Source organism: Tachyglossus aculeatus, chromosome 16 (genome assembly GCF_015852505.1).
Source record: "Tachyglossus aculeatus isolate mTacAcu1 chromosome 16, mTacAcu1.pri, whole genome shotgun sequence".
Taxonomy (NCBI): domain Eukaryota; kingdom Metazoa; phylum Chordata; class Mammalia; order Monotremata; family Tachyglossidae; genus Tachyglossus; species Tachyglossus aculeatus.
In genome coordinates, this window is record NC_052081.1 from 33,686,695 (window position 1) to 33,710,568 (window position 23,874).

Consider the following 23,874-nt stretch of genomic DNA (forward strand, 5'->3'; position numbering starts at 1 on the left):
GATCCAAACACTGTACTAAGTGCTGGGGTAGATACGAGCTAATCAGGTTGGACACAGTCCATGTCCCACATGGAGCTCACAGTCTTAATCCCCATTGTACAGATAAGGTAACTGAGGCACAGAGGAATTAAGTAACTTGACCAAAGTCATGCAACAGACAACTGGAAGAGCTGGGTTTAGAATCCGGATCCCTATGATTCCCAGGCCCATGCTCTATCCATTGGACCGCGCTGCTTCTCATGTTCAGGTGATCAGAGTTGAGGTTTCCTTCTCTAGCCACTGGACTAAAGGTAGGGACCATCTCTATATGTTGCCAACTTGTACTTCCCAAGCGCTTAGTATAGTGCTTTGCACACAGTAAGCGCTCAATAAATACGATTGAATGAATGAAATGAATGAATGTGATGGGGCTGGTTCTATTGTATCTGTTCTTTGTCCCCATGTTTGAGACTATGAAAAGAGAATATGGAAGAGTCAGAAGATGTTTTGGATCTACCAGGAAGTTCTTTCCTCGGGGCATATCATTGAAGTTGCTCTGAGCATTACTGAAAACTTTGGGGCAGTCACCCAAAGACTGTTGTATACTGGTGACGGGTCTACTCAGTACCCACGCAAGAAGCCATGAAACTGAGAATGATTCACTTTAGAGAAGCAATGTAGCCTTAGACGAAAGAACTGGAATCTGGGAGTCAGGGGACTTGGGTTTTAGGCCCGACTCTGCCACTTGCCTGCTGTGTGACCTTAGGCAAGTCACTTAAAAACTCTTCTAAACTTCAGTTTCTCTTTTGTAAAATGGGGGCTAAATAATAGCTTTTCTATTTTCTACTTTAGACTCTGAGTTCCATGTAGGACAGGGACTACATCTGGCCTGTTAACTTTGCATCTACCCCAGTGCTTTTTAGATTAGGAGGGCCCCAAGGGATGGAGATTGTGTCTAATTCCCTGCTTTGTATTCTTTCCCAGCACTTGGTACATTGCTCTGCACACAGTGCTTAATAAATATGATTAGTATTACTACTACTCATAGTGCTTGGCACATATTAAGTGCTTAACAAATGCCATATTAGTTGTAGGAGTAGTAGTAGTGGTGTGAATGAAGCATCAGTGTAGCACTATGGACTGACAGAAAAAGTAGAAAAAACTGAGGTATTTAATACAGCACTACCCCCTTCAAATGGCAAACACATCAGCCCAGCAAGTAATTATCTTTATATGCACATGGTGCAGATAGATTGTTAGCCACACATGTACTTGGAAAATCACATATAGAGGAAACCAATGGATTGTTCACTCTGATTCTTCTCATATTTCTGTCCCCTATATTTTTGTTCTTCATCCTCCTTGATTTCTTATCTCTTTCTCCCCATTTAAATTGTAATCCCCTTCAGGGCTGGAACTGTGTCCCTTGTCCTTGTTTCACACTTCCAAGTGATTAGTACACTGCCCTGCATGCAGTACCCACTTCAAAAATTCCATTTCTTGATTGACTCTTCTGCCTGATGAAGTGATCTGAGACAATTAACATGTAAAATTGTTATCGTGAATTATATCAACTCTCTCATTTCATCGTATCCTTTTTATCTTGTTTTATAGAGCAAAAAACTGGGAGTCAGGACCATGCATTCTAATTTTGGCTCTGCCACTTGCCCACTGTGTGACCCTGAGGAGGTCCCTTGACTTCTCTGTTCCTCAGTTTCCTCATCTGTAAACTGGAGATTAAAACCTGTCCTCATTCCTCTTTAGATGTGGGACAGGGACTGTGTCTGATCTGATTGTGGTATGTCTACCCCAGTGCTTAGTACAGTGCTCAGCACATAGTAAACACTTAACAAATACTATAATATCATTATTATAGTCTTCATGTGCTGCTGTGAGGTAGAAAAAGACTGATATTATTATCTCCATTTTTCCATTGAGGAAGTTAAGGCACAGAGAGGTAAAGTGACTACAGCAAGGTGACACAGCAAATCAGTGGCAGAATTGGAGCCCAGGCATCTAGACTCCCTGCCCCATGCTCTTTCCACTAGACTACACTGCCTTAATATAATTCCGGAGTAGGCAGTCATTCATTGCACCTCAAACTGTGACTCAGTTTCTCCAACTGCAAACTGGGGGCATTTCAAACTCTCTAAATTGGAATAGAAGCAAAATGCCACCTACCTGCAAAACATCAGGGTGTGATTCAATTTGTCTTTTTTTCTCCCTTTGCTTTTCAGCAGAAGCTGATATAAGAAAAACAGAGCTTGAAAAAGATGTATTCACTGAAGAAAAATACTAAATCACAATGCCTTCAATTTCCTTGTACATCTGTGTTTTTTTTTAAATCTCAAGGGAATAATTATAGCAAGCAGGATGCGGTGACATTCCTTAGGGGAATAAGAATAGAAGTAATGAGCTGGGCACTGAATTGCAGGATAAGATACAGGTGGATAAATGATGAGGGAATCGAGGAATAGAGATGCTCCCATTGCAGGTATAATGTGTTTTTTTGTCCCTTTTCCCTTTCAGATTCACAGTACATAACCTGCCGCATGCAGAACTGCACAGAAGCCAACAGAAATAAACCTTTCCCTGGCTACATTGACCCCGACTCTCTGATTGTCCAGGATGATTATGTGTTTGTCCAGGTGTGAAACATCCACTTCTATTGATTGGACTCCAACTAATCTCTCTTCCTGCTGCCTGTCCATTCTTTGTCCCTCCACTCTCTTTCCACCACAAGAAGCCTCTGGATTTTCAGTAGAAGGGGGAGGGTGTGAGCTTCCAAACCATCAGAATGCTAATTGGTTCTTTGTGACTTTTCCTCAAGGACCTTATCATCACAGGGTCATAGAGGTACTGGTTGGTGCCCTAAGCATGCACATTGGAATAATCCACATTGCCAATCAGGTTGCTTCATTGTACATTCCAAAGCAGCACCCCTATCATCAGCTTTTAAGCAGATGATGTGTCGGTCTGTTGAATACCAGGAGTTCAGTAGACCAATCAGCCTTTTTTATTTATTTATTTTTTGACAGGGGGAGAGGATGATGGGGTGACTGGATGGGATTAGAGGAAAGGAGAGTGTAATCAGTCATTATTGTCATGCACTGACTGTTATTAGAATATGAATTTAGATGAGCAGCAGCCAGCCAGGTTTTTCACCCCAAATTGGGAGCAGAAGAATTCATCACTGGAACCGGAGTTTCACTGTGAGGCCAGCCTGACCCAAGGGACCGGATGGAGGGGCTCATTGCCGCCTTTCTACTTTTTAAAAAACTATTCTGTGGTATTGTTTTCACTTTGCATCACAAAAAAAATCTGTTTGGGTATATCGTGCTTTAGGGTGCCATTCCTATAAAGGTAATAAATTCATTTAAATGGCACTTGTCAGTGACCATTCAGGGATCAAGATGAAGGGCAAAAAAAAGGGAAAATTAGAAATGGCTCATTGGGTCTGAGTTAATCAGACCTTCTCTCAAGAGAGAGTGCTGCTATTGTGTTTCCATCAGTGACATTTTCTGCTGCTTAATATCAAAGTTAGTCCATTTAGGAGATTGTGAATTTTACCTATTAGTTGGACTGTTATGTCTGCTCCCCCTCTTACTCAATATCTCCCTGTTAATTTCAGCCCCAGAAGGGGCTTCTCATTAGGTGGGCCATTAGTCACACCCTTTGAAACCATGGTTGTTTCCCGTAACATTGACCATTGACTTTTCCGAAGTCCAGGACTTGAATGAGTTCAGTTCTTAGATCAATTCACGGCCCCACTACTCTTTCGATGATGATCTTGACCCTATGAAACTGTGTTCAAATCATGGATTTGTATCTTCTGGGCTGAATGGGGTGTGGTGGAACTTGGGTCCTGTGTGTTCAGGGGCCAATTATAAGTGTACATCTGCTTATATTGCCACTGGGAATTTTCTCTGAGGCTGAAGACCAAAGACATTAATGCCCATGCCAGGCTGGGGAACCACAGTGAGGACTGAGGAGCCAACTTTGGCCACAGAGGTAGATTTGGGTGGGAGCAGACACATCTAAATCTTGTTTGCTGGCCTGGCTCACTTATACTTGGGAAGAACTATCACTCGTGCTTTTGTTTCAGAGCTGCTGACTTACCTCATAGTTTTTGTGGAAACATGTAGTAAAATGGTCATAATCAGAACCTTTTCATTTATGGCATAGCTAACGTCAGGAGGTCGACCACATTATTATGTGTCCTACCGGAGAAATGCCTTTGCCCAGATGAAACTGCCCAAGTACTCCTTGCCCAAGGTATGTACTCTATGCTCGGGCAAGTATCTTGTTCAGCCAAATTTCTCTTCCTTTTCCTCTTTTTGGCTTCATTTTATCCTCCACTTCTCTTGTGCTGTTTCTCTCCTTTCCTGTCTCTCTTTCCCTGGTTCATGTTTCTCTTCTGCTCCATTCCTTTAAGTTCACTGTAGAAAACTTGTATTTATTTATTTTCCTTTTGAAAAGTGAGCTCCAGGATTCCAACTCCCTTTCAAGGACGTGATAAGGGACGTCAGATTTTGATCAATGAATTCCTGACCCCTTTTAATCGCAGGGAGTGGCTTGTTTGGGACAAAAAAAATGCTTTATTCCTTGGCCAGTCTGGAATTTTGAGATTTGCACCATTGGCTGATTCTCTAGAGAAAGGATGGATTACCTGTAGGATCTATCCCTTGTCACTTCTAAGTACAAAGCAAGGAAGGATAACGTCAGTGGGATCTTTGCCTGTACTTTAAGCTGTGTAGTTCCTCTGTGAGGGGGAAAGGGAGAAGGAACCAGCTAGTGGGAAGCTTGTAAACAAGGAAGACCCCAAGCACTGGGTTTTTATGGGGTCTTGGGCACTTCCTTTGCCTCAGTTTTCCCTTGGGAGAACTGGGAATTCTAATGCTTGATTCCTGTTCTTTCACCTTAGTTTTTTGTGGGGGTTTTTATGGTATTTGTTAAGTGCTTACTATGTTCCAGGCACTGTACTAAATGCTGGGCCAAAAACAAGCTAATCAGGTTGGACACAGTCCCTGTCCCACCTAAGGCTCGCAGTCTTAAACCTCATTTCACAGATGAAGTAACTGAGGCCCAGAGAAGTGAAGTGGCTTGCTCAAGATCCCACAGCAGACTAATGACAGAACCAGGATTAGAACCCAGGTCTTCTGACCCCCAGACCCATGCTCAAATCACTAGGCCAAGCTGTTTCTCTACATGAAAGTATGTGAATGTAGGCACTGGTGTCTCTGTTTTGAGATCTGTAAGGGAGAGGGAACTGTATTCATAGACAGTCACCCACTGGTTTCATCTTTCTGATACTTCAGCAGCAGCACCTTGTTGCTTAGACCTTTACTGAGGACTATTTTCATTCCCCAGATGAAAACAGCCCAGTTAGCAGGGTTACTGTTAGGGGTGACGGATTTTAAATCGGTCCAAAAAACCACAGTGAGGAATTTTGCTTTCTTTGGAGAAGGGATATTTCCCTCAATGGAATTTTCATCCTTTAACTTTAATTTTGGAGTGAGGAATATCCAACTATTTTATCAACAGTTACTGGACTAAAACCTGCTGATGTGACCCACCCCTGTTCCACCAAAGGTTCCAAGGCCAGTCAGTGGGTCCAGACTTATGTCTTCGGAGTTGACAGCTCATGGCTTCAATCCAGCACACCCCCACAATCTTTTCTTCTGTGGAATGCTTATTGCTTCTCTGGTAAATCTGGGGTTTTCCATTGTAGGGTCACCTCTGGACTCCCTTTCTTTCTTCTGCCCTTCCTTTCGTTGCCCTCTCCCATCACCTCTCTCCACCCCATTCCTGTCCCTCCAGTCTTGCTATAGCAAGAGAATGCCCTCGTTGAAGGAAGTTGGTGTATTTAGGGCACAGAATTCCTCAGGGTGGCTTATGTACCATCAGATCAGTATCAAGAAACCAACTTTGAAATATCTATTTAAAAATAATAGGTGGGACCAATTATTGAGATGGTTGTAGAAGACACCACTATTAATTTCCAGGATAAAAGCACTGCCCTATCAGTAGATTGTAAATACATGTACAATCTAGGAGGAAGCAATATTCCTGGAAGCAGAGGCACCTGTCTCCCTCCACCTTCCTTCTCCCAGATGCTTCATGCTCCATATCTCAATCACCTCTGAGGTCTGGGGAGCCTAAGTTGTGATTAATTTAGTTCGTTTTCAGAGAGATTGGAGTCAGAGCAGCAAAAGAATGCATTATTTGGTTTAACTGAGTGTGTATTATTTAAGAAGATGAGATGCTTCATTACAACCTCATTACATCTTCAAAGCAGAAGCAGTCCCAGCCTGGATCCAAGGATGCATATATTGAGGACTTGTCTATCAAAGCTGGGAGCTGTCTTGATTGGAAATGAACAAAAGGCCAGGCTGTCCAAAAGAATTGAAATGACCACAGCGCTTTCATGCTGAGATATTCTTTGATCTTCCCCTGGCAGTGTGCTGAGTCCTGCAAGGCTGTGGCCAAGGGAATCCTGGCAAAAGAGTTGGTAACTCAGAGGAGTGGGGAAGGGATAGGAGGCTTTAAGTTAGCCATCTTCTCTGAGTCCCATGTATTCTTTTAGCTAGCTTTTCTTTTCTGGCATCCTCATCAGGTGAAGATAAATAGGGAAATGCAAACAGATGTTTTGAGCTCTTAGACCAGGAGCCCTGTGTGAGTGAGTGACTGTGACTGACCTGATTATAGTAATAATTATGATGTAATCTTTAAGCATTAATTATGCATCAAGTACTGGTCTGAGCGCAGGGGTACGTACAAGTTAATCAGGTTGGACATCCCTGTCCCTCATGGGGCTCACTAAGTAGGAGAGAGAACAGGTATTGAATTCCCATTTTACAGGTGAGGAAATGACGCACAGTGAAGTTAAGTTCCCTACTCAAGGTCACACAACAAGCAGGTTGCAGAGCCGGGATTAGAACCCAGCTCCTCTGACTCCCAGGCATGTGCTCTTTTACTAGGCCCTGCTCCTTCTCTATCTTGTAGCTACCTCAGTGTTTAATACAGTGCTTGGCGCAATTATTGTCATTACTGGAAAGCAACTAAATGCATTCGGTATGACTCAACAGTCTTGATCTCTTTATCCCCGTATCTTCCACGTCTACCAGCTTTGTCCCTTCTCCTTTCCTCATACTGAGCTAACATAAGCTTTATGGACTCAACCAGTGTTGTGCAGAGTGAATGTGTAATAATAATTAATTCAAAAAAGACTGAATCATTTCAGAAATCATTTCTTAAGTTGTATAATAAGGCCTCTAAATTACACCAACTTTTCCCTTTCCATTACATTTCTGAGCTGAGATCATCTCATTAATATTGTCAAGGGAAATTTTGATTAACACTTCATCAATTAATTATTTTGCATATATGCAAAAGAGAAATAATTATTTGCAATCTTGGTGTCTATTATAGTATGTCCCCTTAGACTCTAGATTAATTTTCTTCCTAGAATTTATAAAGTCATTTAGGGAGTACCCAGAATGCCAACGAAGCTGCCTTGCCCTTCTGTTCTCTGTCCAGGATATGCATGTCATCAGCACCGACGAGAACCAGGTGTTTGCGGCGGTCCAAGAGTGGAACCAGAATGATACCTACAATCTCTACATCTCGGACACCCGGGGGGTCTACTTCACCCTGGCCCTGGAGAACGTCCAGAGCAGCCGAGGGCCTGAAGGCAATGTCATGATTGACCTCTATGAGGTATGTCACGGGGCCAGGTGAAGAGTCTCTGTCTGGGGGATGTGGGGGCTTTGTGAGCTAATGACGACATTATCACTGGCTCCTCACTGGAAATTACATCAAGCTTTTCTGAAGAGAACCTGACAACAACTGATACCCACTTCGGTAGTCATCTAGCAGTGTGGCTTAATGGGTAGAGCCCGGGCGAGGGAGTCGAAAGGACCTGGGTTCTAATTCCAGCTGTCACTGCCTGTTATGTGACCTCGGGCAAGTGATTTCACTTCTCTGTGCCTCAGTTCCCTCCTCTGTAAAATGGGGATTAGGACTCTAAGCCCTAGGTGGGACAGAGACTGTGTCCAGCCTGATTATCTTGTATCTACTTCAGTGCTTAGAACAGTGCCTGGTGCATAGTAAGTGCTTAACAAATACCACAGTTATCATTATTATTATTATTAACCACTCTGTGGATTATCCATCAATTGCTCATCCACAGGCTGTGTGAATTTGGGCAAGTCACTTAACTTCTCTGTGCCTCAGTTACCTTCTCTGTACCTCAGTAAGTGCTTAACAAATACCACGGTTATCATTATTATTATTATTATTTACCACTCTGTGGATTATCCATCAATTGCTCATCCACAGGCAGTGTGAATTTGGGCAAGTCACTTAACTTCTCTGTGCCTCAGTTACCTTCTCTGTACCTCAGTTAGTAAGCGCTTAACAAATACCACAGTTATCATTATTATGATTATTATTATTATTCACTCTGTGGATTATCCATCAATTGCTCATCCACAGCTGTGTGAATTTGGGCAAGTCACTTAACTTCTCTGTGCCTCAGTTACCTGCTCTGTACCTCAGTTAGTAAGCACTTAACAAATACCACAGTTATCATTATTATTATTATTAACCACTCTGTGGATTATCCATCAATTGCTCATCTACAGGCTGTGTGAATTTGGGCAAGTCACTTAACTTCTCTGTGCCTCAGTTACCTTCTCTGTACCTCAGTTAGTAAGTGCTTAACAAATACCACAATTATCATTATTATTATTATTAATAACCACTCTGTGAATTATCCATCAATTGCTCATCCACAGGCAGTGTGAATTTGGGCAAATTACTTAACTTCTCTGTGCCTCAGTTACCTCATCTGTAAAATGGGGATTAAGACTGTGAGCCCCACCTGGGACAACCTGATAACTTTGTATCGTCCCCCAGTGCTTATAACAGTGCTTGGCACATAGTAAGCACTTAACAAATACCATCATTATAATAATTATTATTATTTTCTTCTTCAGGCCTTAATGGTACTGTCCTCTAGGATCAGGTGACTCTCCCGCATACAATAATAATAATAATAATAATAATAATAATAATGGTATTTGTTAAGCACTTACTATGTGCAAAGCACTGTTCTAAGCACTGGAGGGATACAAGGTGATCAGGTTGTCCCATGTGGGGCTCACTATCTTAATCCCCATTTTACAGATGAGGAAACTAAGGCACAGAGAAGTGAAGTGACTTGCCCAAAAATCACACAGCTGACAATTGGCGGGGCCAGGATTTGAACCCCTGACCTCTGACTCCAAAACCTGGGCTCTTTCCACTGAGCCACGCTGCTTCTCTATCACTCCGTATCACTGCCTAGGTGTTAACCAAGCCACACCCTCTGTTTTTTAGGCTCTGTTACTAAAGATAATAGGAAGGGTGAGGAGAGAGTCAGAGAAAATAATTAATGACTGTCCAGATCAACTCTCTGTGATATCTTTTGGCCATATTGAAGGGCACAGGAGAAGTTGAAGAGGGCTCAGAGGAGAGCTGTGGAAATTCTTAAAGAGTAGGAAAATGGGGGAGGTTGCTGTGCCTGAACCAAAGAAAACTAAAAGAGAGCTAATAAGAGAATATGCATGGGTAGAAGTAAGCAGATTTCCCATGTTCCCTGAAAATAGAAAAGGAAGTAGTTTAGATTAGACAAGGAGAGAACTTCCAGTGGGTGATAATGGAGAACAGGTAAGGTAGGTAATAAATCTTTTTGATTGTAATTTCTCTTATCCTTGTAAATGCATTTTTTCTCAACTCCCATATAAAAAGCTAGGCAAACCCAACCTTTCCATTTTTAATCCTAACAGTAAATCTTGCAGACAGCCCATGCCCTTTCCCTATGGGACCGTCAATCTAAGCCTCGGACATTTAAAGGGAGATTTCTTCATTTTCTATTAGTTTTTGGTCATTTGTAAAGTCGTGGCCCTGATGATGGAAGATTTATAATGTGCTATAATGAGCCATTTAAAATCTCACTCATAATTTTGAAGGAATTCAGTCAATCACCTAGTTCTTGCTTGACAACTTGGGACCAATGGGGCTGGTCACGATGACTCATCTCTCTAGGAGGAAGTAGGATAAAGGCAGAAAGATTTGCTGGTTGGCTACAGAGAAGAATGTGCCCAGCTGAAACACTGATTTAAATCATTTCTCTCTTGAGGCAGTTATGCAGAACGTTCTCCTCCGTCTTCTCCATGAGAATGATTTTCCCACTCCTGGGTGCTCATGAGAACATTTTCTAGCATTCAGTCTTCTAGTTGTACCAGTCTCTATGTCTTATGTATGGGAACAAGTGAAAAGAGAAACTTAGGACACCTGGTTTGCCTACATATATGGCTAAGACAACCTGAGACTGCATTCTCCCACAACAGTTTAATTTCAGCTTCTTTTCTTGCCCTTCTCTCACATTCTTTCCTTGCCCCAGACATTTTCCTTGTTTCTGGATTACACCTTCCAATCCATCAAGAGTATTTTTGAATAACTACTATGTGCACTATACTAAGCACTTGGGAGCATACAATAATGTGATTAGACCTGGTCCCTGTTTTCAAGGACCTTACAATGTAGCCAGGGAGAGAGATGCCAAAAAAGATTACAGGTAGGAGGAATTGGTTGATGGAGTGGAGGAGGTGGGCTAACAACCTAAGTGTGTAGGAAGTGAGGACTCAATAAGTGTGTAGGAAGTGAGGTTTGGAGGGAATGAAAGATGGGGAGATGCGAGATTAGGCAGGGAGAGCCTCTGGGAGGAGACATGATTTTAGAAGGACTTTGAAGACAGAGAGGAATAATCTTCTGGATATGAAGGGAGAGGGAGTTTCAGGTGGTAGGGAGGGCCAGAGCAAGAGGTCAATGGCAAGAGAGATGAGAGCAAGGAACAGCATGTAGGTTGGCATTAGAAGAGAAATATAAGCGGGCTAGGCTGTAGTTGGGGAGGAGCAAGGACAAGTAGGGATGGGGAAGAGAACTGATTGAGTGCCTCAAAGCCCATGGTCAGGAATGTCTCCTTCCCTACCAACTAGCTCAGTGAGATGGATTAGGAAGTTGTTTTTGAAGGACCCAGAGCACACTTTAATTGGTCCCAGGATGATGCCGAGGCTGTTGGCTCTGGTTGGGATCACCTTTGGGTTGTCTGGTTGTTGGAAAGCCCCTTGAATCACCAGTTAAAAGCCCAGTTGTTTATTACAGCCTAATATGAAGAGGAGACTTGTCAATTCCCCCTGGACATTGTGTGCTATTTGCTCCTAATACATGGATTTCCTATTCATTTCTCCCCTGTGGTTGGTTGCCTGTGGAAGTACTGCCAGCTGTTATTACCGTCAATTTGAGCAGTGGTTTGACTGCATTATGTAAAGGTGTCCTATGTCCTCGGGGGGAAGAGAAGTCTTTGTTTTATTAAGCTGACAGTTCATAGCAACCAGGATTGAAATTGATGTGATCAGACTGGGAGTGCCGTATCTGCTGATTATCTAGATAGAAAGAATATTGGCTGACACTGAACCAGGTACAAATGTTCCCTTAAATCTGATTGTTCTGGCTAGAAGGATGCCGAAAGCCATCCAGCGCGAAGCTCCCAGTAGAATTGCTCTGAATGATGAGTGCTTAGGGGTAAATGGAAAGTTAAAAAAATCCATACATGAATTAATAAGGAACAGAAATAGCGCAGTCAGTGGTGGTGTGGGGAAAAGGCAGAAAGTGTGAAATGTTCCCCCTTCTCAAGTTTGAGAGAACAGAAAGGCTGCCTGTGTGTCTTGCACAAGTGGGCTCATGTGAACCTAACACTGGTCAATTAAGCTGCAGTATGTGATTCTGAGTCATTTTAGCATACATGACCTTTATAGGGTGCATAGAGAAAAGGAGGTGAGAAAAGAAAGGTTGTGTGCCTCAGAGAGAGTTCTCTGTTGTGTAGGGATTGTCACATTTCCCCCTCCCTTGAAACGCCTTTCTATTTTGAGATTTTTTCATGTCCACGCCTATAGTTCTACTTGCTAAATCAGTCGATCAGAAATGGCATTTACTGAGCACTTACAGTGTGCAGAGCTCTGTATTAAACCCTCTGGAAAGTACAATACAATAGAATTGGTAGACATGCTGCTTCTTCATTGGGAGCTTACAGTCTTCAGATTATTTCTTGATTTCTTTGTTCTTGTCTACTCCACATCTTTCCAACCAAGTTACAGCCCCAGTGCCGGTCATTTGGATATTATATTAGTTGTAGCTCTGCATGCCAGCTACTCCTGCCTGCAGTATTTGCAGAAGATGTTTCTGGAACATGTGGCCATGAAATTTGTTCCCTGAGTTAGTTGAAGTGTGTATTAATGGTGTGCATTATGCCCCCTGGGGCAGGCTAGGAGTGCACTAACCACTGGGGCAATCATGGGGGTGATTTTGGAGGGTGTACGTGACATGTATGTTGGTGTGCTGGCATGATGTCATGGATAATGAGTGGTGGATTGGCTGGGGAAAGGTCCCCCATCCTCTAGGGAAGCAATATTAATTAATGGTGAAGAAGAATGCTGTGGTTTAATCTGCAGTGTCAGTTTACCTCAAGCAAAATGGAAATTGATGGGATTGGGCTATGACCACCTGTCGGGAATGTGTCCGATTTGTGCAAGTGCGGCTAGTGTGGGCATGTGTGGCTAACGTGGCTCGGTTACGAGGTGAAGCTGTCAGAACATGACAGTGTAACTTACACTCTGCTTATTCCAGAGCGGCTGGCAATTACAAACCCAGGGCAGGAGGCAGAAAAGAAAAATTTACTGGGATATAGAAGCCATCGATCACCTGACATATAAAATGCTACTTAATCATTATGGCCAGAACCTCGGTGCGGCTACCGAGTCAAGAAACAACAGAGGGCAGGGCTAGAGAAATTATTAGCTTGGTTCTCTTAAAAACCCAGGGATCGCCATGGTTACACATACCTAGTGCCTTGAAACTGAATGTCCTTCGTCAGTCAGGTATCCATTCTCTTCCTTCTTCTTATAGAAAATAGTACCCTTCAAAAATCCAAATGAATTGATGGCCTTTGAAGAATTTTATTCATGCTGTCTTCATTTCCTGATTATCTTCAAATGTTCTATGATTTCCTATGATTTAATTCCCTGCAAAGCTCCTAGAGTGAAATCTATGTCTCTGAGCAACAGGGACAGAAACAATAAAGACTTCTGTCATTGGAACTCTTGTGCCTCAGCCCAGCTTGTGGAGGAGAAGGGATAAGAGTTAAGTGATTTTTTTCCATATCTGCCTCACACAAACTCTGTACCCACTGGTGGAGTTGTAGACGACCCCTTTTGAGACAACCAGAAGTGGATAGGAGTGGCATCTCGAGAGGTAGAGTAGGGCCAGGGGGATGCTCCCTATCCTCCTTACCACCTTCCTTCCCCATTTTAGATAACATTGTAGAAAAGGAAGAAATCTCTTCCTTTCATTCCTCCACCCTTCGGAGTGGGAGTCCCTCTGGAATATCTTTTCTCTCTGGCTCTCCTCCACAAGATCTCAGGGTCTACATTAGGAGAAGTCACTCATGCTCACAGTTCATAAACAGATTCTGCCATTTTCACCCCTCTTCCCAGAGTATGAAGGGGAATATCTTTCCCATGACTTGAAAACACACGTAAAAACAGACCCAGAGTCCATTTAATGTCCTTTGTGGAGGGAGGACCTGTGGGTAATATGCATTAGCATGCCCGGTAGCAGAAATGGTTAAAGGAGTAGAACATGTGGGTGCTGGTTGTCATTGTGTAGCTGGGCAGTTGCCTTAGAGGACTTTGCTGGATGAGACAAGAATGAATGGGAATTATTTCCCAGTTAGAGCTGGATGCAGGAAGTCCCTCTGCTGCTGTCTTGTGGAACTGAGCCTGTTGTCACTATTACCTGTTTCTTCTGCTGGGTAATAAACCTTAAGGCCAACTAGTCAGACTTGACGTGAATGACCAAAAAGAGGCTTTGGGGTCCAATACTATGGAAACCTACTCCAAATCAAATCTACCAACTCCAAAGAGCAGATTATCCTGCCCTACATCCTAGCAACAGAACAAAAGGCCAGCAAGTCCTGGCAATTGTGCTATTTCAGTAGGACATGCTGTTTTTCATCCTTTACCCAGCAATGAGAAAATGAGAAACTCCTTTACTTTAGAAATGTGTAGGGATCTTTATATGGATGTGTGTGTGTGTAGTGTGTGTGTGTGTAGTGTATGTGTATATACAGGCATTCCTCTGTCTAAATGGGTGATGAGAAGTTTAAGCATATTTTTCAAAGGTAAATGTATTTCCCTTTGCCCCTCTTTTTCCTAACTTGTATTTTCCTAATACGAAGTCTTGATGGTTTCAGATTATCTCATTTTTGGTTCTGACATTCCTGGTAGGGCTGGAATCATCATCATCAATATTATTCATTGATTGCCTTCTGTCCTCAGAACACTGTTCTAAGCACTTGGGAGAGCATGAAACAGAAGAAATAATCCTCACTCTCAAGGATCTCATAGTTTAGCCAGAGAAGCAGATGAATACTTTACAGATGTCTGAGATATGTACAAAAGTGTTATGGGGCTGTGATGTCAAAGTGCTTCGGTGGCATAGAAGGGCCAAGTGACAGTTGGGAAAACTGAGGAGAAATTAGAGGTTACTGGGGGAAGGCCTTCTGGAGAGTGTGTGATTTTAGAAGGGCTTTGAAAATTGGGAGGGGAGTGGTCTGTTAAATATGAAGGGGGGAGTAAGTTACAGGCAGGGGAAGTAAAGTACAACAGAGTGAATGGAAATGACCCGCAAGGAGTTGACCATCTACAGGGTGAGACAGACACTAAAATTAATAACAGATTAAGGAAATAGTTGAGCATAAGGATATTTACAAAAGTGCTGTGAGGCTTATATTGCATTCTCCCAAGTGCTTAGTACAGTGATCTGCACACAGTATGCCCTCAGTAAATATGATTGGTTGATTGATCAACTGATTAAGGGAGAGAAAAGGGCATGAGCCAAATATCGGTGAAGGGAGAGACCAGAAGGCACGGTAAGTATGTTTTTTATCTTGTTTTTGAGATTAATGCCTGCTAATCTATGTCCAACCTGTAACAGGGACCTGGGTAATTATAGTCAAGTCAACAGACAGCAATGTTTAATGAACCCCCAATGAATGTAGAACTTTAAAGCAGGTGCTGTGGAGGTTACAGAACAAAGGAGTCAGTCCCCACCCTCAAGGAGTTTACGCTCTAGTCTGAGAAGACAAGACTTAGGCAAAGATCCAACAGTAAGTAAAGGTCCTACCAAGTCAGAGTGGCCTAAACTTACAAAATAGAAATATATCAGTAAATCAGTTGTATTTATTAAGCACTTACTGTATGCAGAGCAATGTACTAAGTGTTTAGGAAAATCCAATACAGCATAACTGGTAGACATATTCCCTGCCCACAATGAGTTTAACAATCCAGAGGCTGTGATATAGATTATAGAAGCAATAACATTTATTGAATACTCCCTGGATATAATACACTATTCTAAGCCCTTGGAGAATGAGAAACAATAACATTTTGTCTCAAGAGGTCACTCCAGATAGCAGTCTGGTGGCTGCTGGGTAAACCATGCATTGCCTGACAGTTTCCAGCCCAACCCTCTGAGGTCAGTGAAACCCAATCATTCTTCCCTTGGGTTTTTGTGCATTTGATCTCTGAGTATTTATCTGTGCTGCTCCTAGATTTGATAGGCTGGATAAAGTAAAGGAAAAAAAATCCTCTTTTCAAACTGATGTATTTTTCAGCCATGTCAATTTTTCCCAGGTAGCAGGGATAAAGGGAATGTTCTTGGCTAACAAGAAGATTGACAACCAAGTGAAGACTTTCATCACATACAACAAAGGCAGAGACTGGCGTTTGCTTCAGGCACCCGACTCCGATCTGAGAGGGAATCCTGTTCACTGCCTGCTAGTAAGTTTCTGTATTGACCAAACTTTTCCCCAGGTGACACTATGATGACACTGCTATTAAAAATGAATTGAGCCGGCTGCCTGGCCCACTTTAGTACTTCTCCTGAACAGTTAGTTGTGGGGATGGGTAGCCATGAACATGATAGCGACGGTTCCCATGTTTTAGAATCACAACGGGGAAAAAAGTTTCTAGTAAGACATCTACCTGTTGAAGGTCAAGAGTTTTGAGGCAGGTCAGAGGCTGCTGTCTGTTCGCTGATGAGGAGGGCAGGGCAGATGCTAGTGAGTGTGCTCTGGAGGTTAGAACCTTGCAGAAAGTTGTGGGATGACAAAACAGACAAATTCTCCAGAGCAGGTTTGCACTGTTGCTGGTTCCAGTCTCTTTCTCTGTATGAGGCACATTACTATGGTGTGACTTTATTCATTGCAGAGAACATCACAATTGTTATCAAGAAAAGATGTGGCCTAGGGGGGAAATAGCACAGACATGGTCATCAAGAGACCCGATTCTAACTCCAACTCCTTCACTTACCCGCCATAACTTTGGGCAACTCACATGACTTCTCTATGCTTCAGTTTCCTCACCTGTAAAATGGGCCTTTAAGTCCCACTTCTTCCTTCCCCTTAGACTGTGATCCCCAAGTGGGACAAAAACTGTTTCTGATCTGATTGTGTTGTATCTATTCTGGGAGTAGCAGAGTTCTTGGCACGTGGTAAGAGCTTAACAAACACCGTAACTGTTGTTATGGCATGGAGATAAGCCGTTGGAGAGGATGGAGCTCTGAGTTTAGCCTCTCTTTCTCCTCCAGTCCCTAATAGGCACAATCAAGTTTCAGTATTTTGCATAAAATGCAAGGGCGGATGGGATGGTTCCTGAGAAAAACAAGAAGTCAAACCCACATATCTGGAAACAGCAACCTTGGAGTAGCTGCACAAGTCCAATCAATCAATCAGTCATATTTATTTAGCACTTACTGTGTGCAGAGCACTGTACTAAGTGCTTGGGAAAGGACAATATTACAGCTGGGAGACCCATTCCCTGCTTTCAATGACAGTCCCTTAAGCTCATCCACAGTAATCCTAAATTGAATTTGGAATTCACTACATAATTTCAGGGTTATTAAGATCCAGAACAAAAATTGGACTGACGCTTGATAGGCTCCTAAGTTCTCCCTCCTCACTTCCAACCTCCAGGTGACCTGCATCACCATTTCAGGAATGGTATTGGGGTGGTAGAGGAGGAAATCACTTTGCAAAAATTCACCAAAGGTGGAAAATAGTAGGTGAGCTTTAGGACGGCAGCAATCTGCTTAAAACCTCTGTCAGGCTGGGAGCTAGTGGCTGGGAGGAGATAAAGAGCAATTTCAGCTTGTGAGTGCTTGGGAAGTGGCGGTGTCACCACCAGCACAGCCGAGTGATTAGAAAAGAGATTTTCCAGCAGAGCTTTACAAATGGGGAACAAGTCCAGCATAGCAGCCTTAAATCTAACACACCCCATCAAATGCCTTCTTAAAGCCTCTGGTGTTATTTCAGGCTAAATTTTCAGTTTTTTTAGACTGAATACCTGCAGAGTTCAACTGGGATTTTTTTCTCCAGATTCTGCAAGGTCCAATTAGACAGGGGTATTATCAGATCAAGGTGTGTCTTCCTCCAAAAACTTCCCAGAGGCAGAAAGGGAACCCAGCAGAGTCTGCTCGAGGTTATCTGCCCCAGTGAAAGGTAATAACAGAAGCCCCTATTCTCTCTGGACCCTGCTAACTCCTCTCCACGTCGACTGAGACTGGGACAAGGCTGTCGATGGGGGTTGAGCCTCCGGGAGGATTAGGAGGCTTGTTGAGAGGAAGGAAATCAGGTGCCGGCAGTGGTGTGTGGAGCTTCGTTTCAGCCATCTGATCTCCCACCATTCCCAGTTAACATGGAGGTCTGATCGGAGGAGATCTGTGGAGGAAGGGAGGGGTGATTTCTGGAAATCAACTCTCCTTTTCTCCCCACCCCCCACTCTTGGTATAAGGGACGTCAGCGTGCATTCAGCAGCGAGACAGTTTTCAACTTCATGTAGGTCCCTGGATGGTGTGTTGGTGGAGGGAACTCACTGCAGCTCTATTGTGAAAGATCAGCTTTTATCCACAGTCTTGCATCGATTAATGGTCCAGGGGTTCATCTCCCCCTATCCTGCGTGCCTAGGTAATAGTGGGACAGATCAGCTATGCATATTCCAATTCACAAGCCCTTCTTGGGCCCCTCCAAAACCACTGAACCAATTGCTGTGAGGGAGGGCTCACTTTTTTCTGATTATGCAAATGGAACATACACATATTAACTTGAGCTTCTAGGGAGGAAGCAGCACTAACATGATCCAGACCTTCACTCTAAAGATTGATTGTGGCTACAATCTATAACCCTACAGAATAACCTTCTTGGCTCATAAGGATAATGTTTCTACCCTCACTTAACTGAAAAATCTCAGAAGGCATGTTTGATTTCTGCAAACAAAACAAAAAACCCCAAACACAATGTCTTTTGGTCACATTTTAACAACTTCATCAGATAAGACTTGTTAAAAAAACTCTTCCATCGGCACTATTAACTTGATTTATAAAAGAAAAAATCACATAATATTTTCCTTTTACCAGCTGGGGGCAATCCAGTACCAGAAATGGGAGAGCAGAGGAAAACAGGCTTCGGAAAGATCACTAGTGATGCTACCACCAGAGCTGGACATTCTCGGTCAATGTCACACCCAAGCTGAGGCAGTCAATCAACCATATTTATTGAGCACTTCCTGTGTGCAGACCACTGTACTCAGCGCTTGGGAGAGTGCAGTGAACAGAATTGGTAGATGTAATAATAATAATAATAATAATGGCATTTATTAAGTGCTTTCTATGTGCAAAGCTCTTTTCTAAGCTAAGACATGTTCCCAGCCCACAACAAGTTTACATTCTAGAGGGGAGGAATGATTCTTTAGGAGCAGGACAACAAGGCAGTGGGCTCCTTTACTTTCTAGCTTAGTTCGCGAATCCGCAAACTCTTTGAATCGGAGAATGGTAGCCAGAGCTTCAGAACCAGTGGGAAACCATAAGCAAAGTACAGGACATCCTCTCCGAGGTTCGCCGTCCCCAACCACTGATTAAATCCGCTGGGGTGGTGCTGCCAAGACTCTGCCTGGGCCTACATATTTCCCAGTGGTATTCAGGAAGCACTTACTATGTGTTAAGAGCTGTGATAAAAACAAAATGACTGGATTGGACCCAGTCCTTGCCTTTCATGGGATACAGTCCCTGAGGTAGGTAGAACAGGGATTGCACCCCCATTTTACAGTTGAGGAAACTGGAGCACAGAGAGATTAAGCGACTTGTCTGAGGTCACACAGAAAATAAAATGGCAGAACTGGGGCCTAATCCCAGTCTCCTGACTCCCAGCCTCCTGCTCTTTTCCAGAGTGAATTCTGTGGTTTCTACATTCACTTAGAGGGTCTGTCTCCAGGATGAATTCTCTGATGAGCAGTGAAGGTTTGTTCACTGCTGGACAGCTGTTCCTCATCCACCACATTTATGGGGTTTCTTTTCAGGATGAATTCTCTATTGTGTGACTTGCGTGTTTCCTTGGCCGAACTTCCTCCCCTGCCTCAAATGCAAATTCTCCCCTGGGCTTTCTGTACCTCTCTGTCTTGCAGCACCTGGGCTTTGGTCAACCATGCCTGAAACCCTGACCATATCAGGGAAGCTTAGTTAAAAAACATGTGGGTTGGGGAATTAGAGGCCCTGGGTTCTAATCCCAGATGGGCTTCTTGCCTTCTGTGTGACCTTGGGCAAGTCACTCAATTTCTCTGTGCCTCTGTTTCCTCATCTGTAAAATAGAGATTAAGTACCTGAGCCCCAAGTTAGACAGGAACAGTACCCAACCTGATTATCTTGTGTCTACTGCAGTACTTAGTACAGTGCTTGGCACATAGCATTTAACAAATATCACAATTATTATTATTAATGCTACATCTAGGTTTTCTCAAGGTAATGCTCCCACTCCCTTCCTCAAAGCTATGTAACTCACCCCAAACTAATTATATTCCAAAGCCTTATCCCACAGCCTCTCAGGTTCCGTGTCTTTCACTCTAAGAGGAGGGCAGGGCTCTCTCTTTCTGTTCGTATCCCTAAAGGCCAGTGATGGGGTGAAATACAAATGTCAGTCAGTATTATTATCATTGTTAGTATTTGTTATGTGCTTATTATGTGTCAAGCATGTGTCTAACTGCTGGAGTCGGTAAAAGTTAATCATATCAGACACAATTCCTCTCTGACATGGGGCAAATATTCTAAGTAGGAGGGAGATCAGGAAACTGAGGCACAGAGAAGTTAAGGGACTTGCCCTAGGTCACACCACAGACAACTGGCAAAGCTGGAGTTAGAACTCAGGTCATCTGACTCCTAGTGCTCTTTCCCATAAGCATACCCTGCTCTGCACTTCTGATTTGCACACTTAGGACAATTAAGTAGATTTTCTGGTAAAGTCTAAACCCATGCATCTCACAGTTCACCTCAAGTTACTGTGAAGAACACACAGAAAATCTTTTGGTTTTGCCTTAAATGTATCACCTGAGTGCTTCAAAAAGGAATTTAAAGGCCCAGTCCTGCTCTCTAAAACCTTTGCTGCAGTCTGACTCAGTATTTTTTATACTTTTTATCCTCTAGCATGCTCCTACCCCCTTTCTGTAATGATAGTTTGTCATTTTTATTCAAATGCTAAAAATCCCTTGGAAAAAGTACTGGAAAAAACACGTTTTATTTAAAACAAGACTCACCCTTAAGGTTTGGTAGTGGAGTAAAGGACCTCCTCTCTGATCTCCCATCCTTCTGTCTCTCCCCACTTCAGTCTATACTTCACACTGCTGGCCGGATCATCTCTGTGCAGAAACGCTCTGGGCATGTTACTCCCCTCCTCAAAAATCTCCAATAGCTGCCAGTCAACCTATGCAACAAGCAAAAGCTCCTCACTCCCGGCTTCAAGACTCTCCATCACCTCTCCCCCTCCTACCTCACCTCCCTTCTCTCCTTCTACAGCCCAGCCCGCACCCTCTGCTCCTCTCTCACTAACCTCCTCACTGTACCTCTTTCTTGCCTGTCCCGCCGTCGACCCCCAGCCCACGTCCTCCCCCTGGCCTGGAATGCCCTCCCTCCCCACAACCGCCAAGCTAGCTCTCTTCCTCCCTTCACTGCCCTACTGAGAGCTCACCTTCTCCAGGAGGCCTTCCCAGACTGAGCCCCCTTTTTTCTCTCCTCCTCCCCATCCCCCCAGCCCTACCTCCTTCCCCTCCCAACAGCACCTGTATATATTCATTCATTCATTCAATCGTATTTATCAAGCACTTACTGTGTGCAGAGCACTGTACTAAGTGCTTGGGAAGTACAAGTTGAATATATGTTTGTACAGATTTATTACTCTATTTTACTTGTACATATTTACTATTCTATTTATTTTGTTAATGATATCCACCTAGCTTTACTTCTATTTATTCTGATGAGTTGACACCTGTCCACATGTTTTGTTTTGTTGTCTGTCTCCCTCTTCTAGACTGTGAGCCCGTTGTTGGGTAGGGACCATCTCTATATGTTGTCACCTTGTACTTCCCAAGCGCTTAGTACAGTGCTCTGCCCACAGTAAGTGCTCAATAAATACAATTGAATTAATGAATGAACCTCTGGAATCAGATATATTTATTTGTCCCTTTTTACTGGTTCTCTGTTTCCTTTTAAGGTATCTGTAGTTTGTCATTTTACTGCCACCTTAAGGAATTGGATTTTGTTTTTTTTATGATTGAATTGCTGCAGGCCTCTGAATGGTGACTTGCTGAGATTTTAGTTAAGCTGGAGAAAAGTAATAAAGGAAATAAGTTGGTGATAACCAAAAACCAAGCCAGGAAGATTAAGTCATTTTCCTGAAAGATGAAAAAGAATAGGGATTCAAATTCAGTATGTGTCTTTGACGACTCAGTTGTGAGTAGTTTAAAAAAAAAATCCCCATAAATGATAGTAGTAGAATTCTCTGGGACAGACCCTGAACTTCTGACCAAGGGAAATCATTTAAATTCTTAGAAATAAAGAAAATTCCCTGAAAAATTTATTTTCCCTGATATCTTGACAAGCAAATGTATCATGGTTTTCACTGGTGGTTTTAAGCTAACTCTGATCTTGATACATTCCCAGCACAAGAACCACATAGAAGGATTTCACTGCTAGAATATGCTCCAGGTGGTTAGATAGCATTTTTCTTACCTGACTCAGTTTATCCAAGTTGGGCTTGATAATCTCCCTTGAGTTGAGTAGCATGTTAGATTGATTGCAATTAGTGGCACTTCAATCAAGATGAAGAGTATTTATTTGGCACCTGTCTTTTGCCACAAATGGAGCTTTGCGTAGAGGGAAAATAAACCAGAAATAGAACTCAAGGACTCAAGGTGAAGTTCTTGAAGGGCAGGCAATGCAGTGGGTGAAGACAAACAGCCAGGTCTGTTGCCAGAGGTTTGTCCTAAAAAGCTTATGCCCCTACTTCTCACTTTCTTTCTTTTCCCCAGCCATATTGTTCCCTCCACCTTCATCTAAAGGTTTCAGAGAATCCCTACACTTCAGGGAACATTGCCAGTCGAGATACGGCACCCAGCATTATAGTGGCCTCAGGTATGTGATTCCCATTTATTGGATTCTTTGAAAAACACATTCTTTGCTTGAGAATAATTTCTGTTCTAGTTAGATTTTTGTGTTGGGACGTGACAAGCAAACAAGAACCAAATTGAACAGCTGATTCTGACACTGCCATAGGGCGGTGGAAAATGTGGAAATAACGGACTTTTCTCAAACTCCAGTTAATTGAGAATATTCTCATTCTAGGAAACATAGGCTCTGAATTGTCCGACAGTGATATCAGCATGTTTGTGTCTTCTGATGCAGGGAATACCTGGAGGCAGGTAAGTAACAAGTGTGTCCGTCGTTGGGGTAGGCCATTCCTGTGTGGCCTGTCTTGGATGACTGGGATGGGAGGGAGAAGTTGCTGCAAATGCATCCTATAGACTGACTGATGTGCTTCTGTTAGAGAGTTATAGTAAAGGGAAATCTGCAGTCTGCAGAAATCTGCAGAAAGCAAGAGACAGTCCCTGGCCTCCAAGGAACTTACGGGTTAGTAGGTTCCACAGAACTAACATGCATACCAAGCAATCAAATTTATTGATCGCTTACTGTACGCAGAGCATTGTACTAATGACTTGAGAGAGAACGATATAACAGCTGGTAGACAGGTTCCCTGCCCACAAGGAGCTGAGCATCTAGAGGACCACAGACAAATCTGAATCTCCAACAGCAAAGGCTTAGAAGCAGAATTACTGAAGAAGCAGCTTTCCCAAGCACTTAGTACAGTGCTCTGCACACAGTGAGTGCTTAATAAATACAATTGAATGAATGAATGAATGAACCAGCGCAAATCTGCAGGGATAAATAAGCGCTGTGAGGTAGCTGAAATAGCTAGAATGCTTAGCACCATGTTAGGCAAAGCTGGACTCATATGAGCTGAAATAATTTACCACCTAGCATTTATTCTTCACCTTATTCTGGTTTATTAAGAAACATCCATTATCAAAAAGACCTAGGTAAGGAAGCAGTAAGGCAATGTTGAAAGCAAAGTGAAGTCAAGCAGTTTAAACCTCTCTGCACCCCACAAAATAAAATCCCAAACCCAATGGATTTATCAGGTTAGGAGCATCAAGCTGTCAGGGTTGATTGTATATTATACTCTGTGTTTACTCCATAAATTCTTTCTACCTTGAAGTTAGAACATGGTAGTAAGTGCAGTATGGAAAAAAAATAGCCATTACCCAGGTGGTGCTCTGAGAATTTAAAAATCTCAGGTGCAAAAATAGAGTAATAACAATCAGAACGCATATGTCAGGTGAAGTAGAAATGGAATTTCTT

General features: G+C 42.9%; 1 protein-coding gene across 1 annotated transcript in view; it reads left to right on the plus strand.

Moving 5' to 3' along the window:
- The window catches only part of SORCS1 (sortilin related VPS10 domain containing receptor 1), a 402,129-nt gene that overhangs the window by 307,415 nt on the left and 70,840 nt on the right, over positions 1 to 23,874 (plus strand). The window contains exons 10-15 of the mRNA XM_038758618.1: positions 2,509 to 2,627; positions 4,165 to 4,254; positions 7,519 to 7,698; positions 15,774 to 15,920; positions 22,488 to 22,590; positions 22,801 to 22,877. Coding sequence (XP_038614546.1) covers positions 2,509 to 2,627; positions 4,165 to 4,254; positions 7,519 to 7,698; positions 15,774 to 15,920; positions 22,488 to 22,590; positions 22,801 to 22,877 — 716 coding nt within the window. The remainder of the gene's footprint in view (positions 1 to 2,508; positions 2,628 to 4,164; positions 4,255 to 7,518; positions 7,699 to 15,773; positions 15,921 to 22,487; positions 22,591 to 22,800; positions 22,878 to 23,874) is intronic.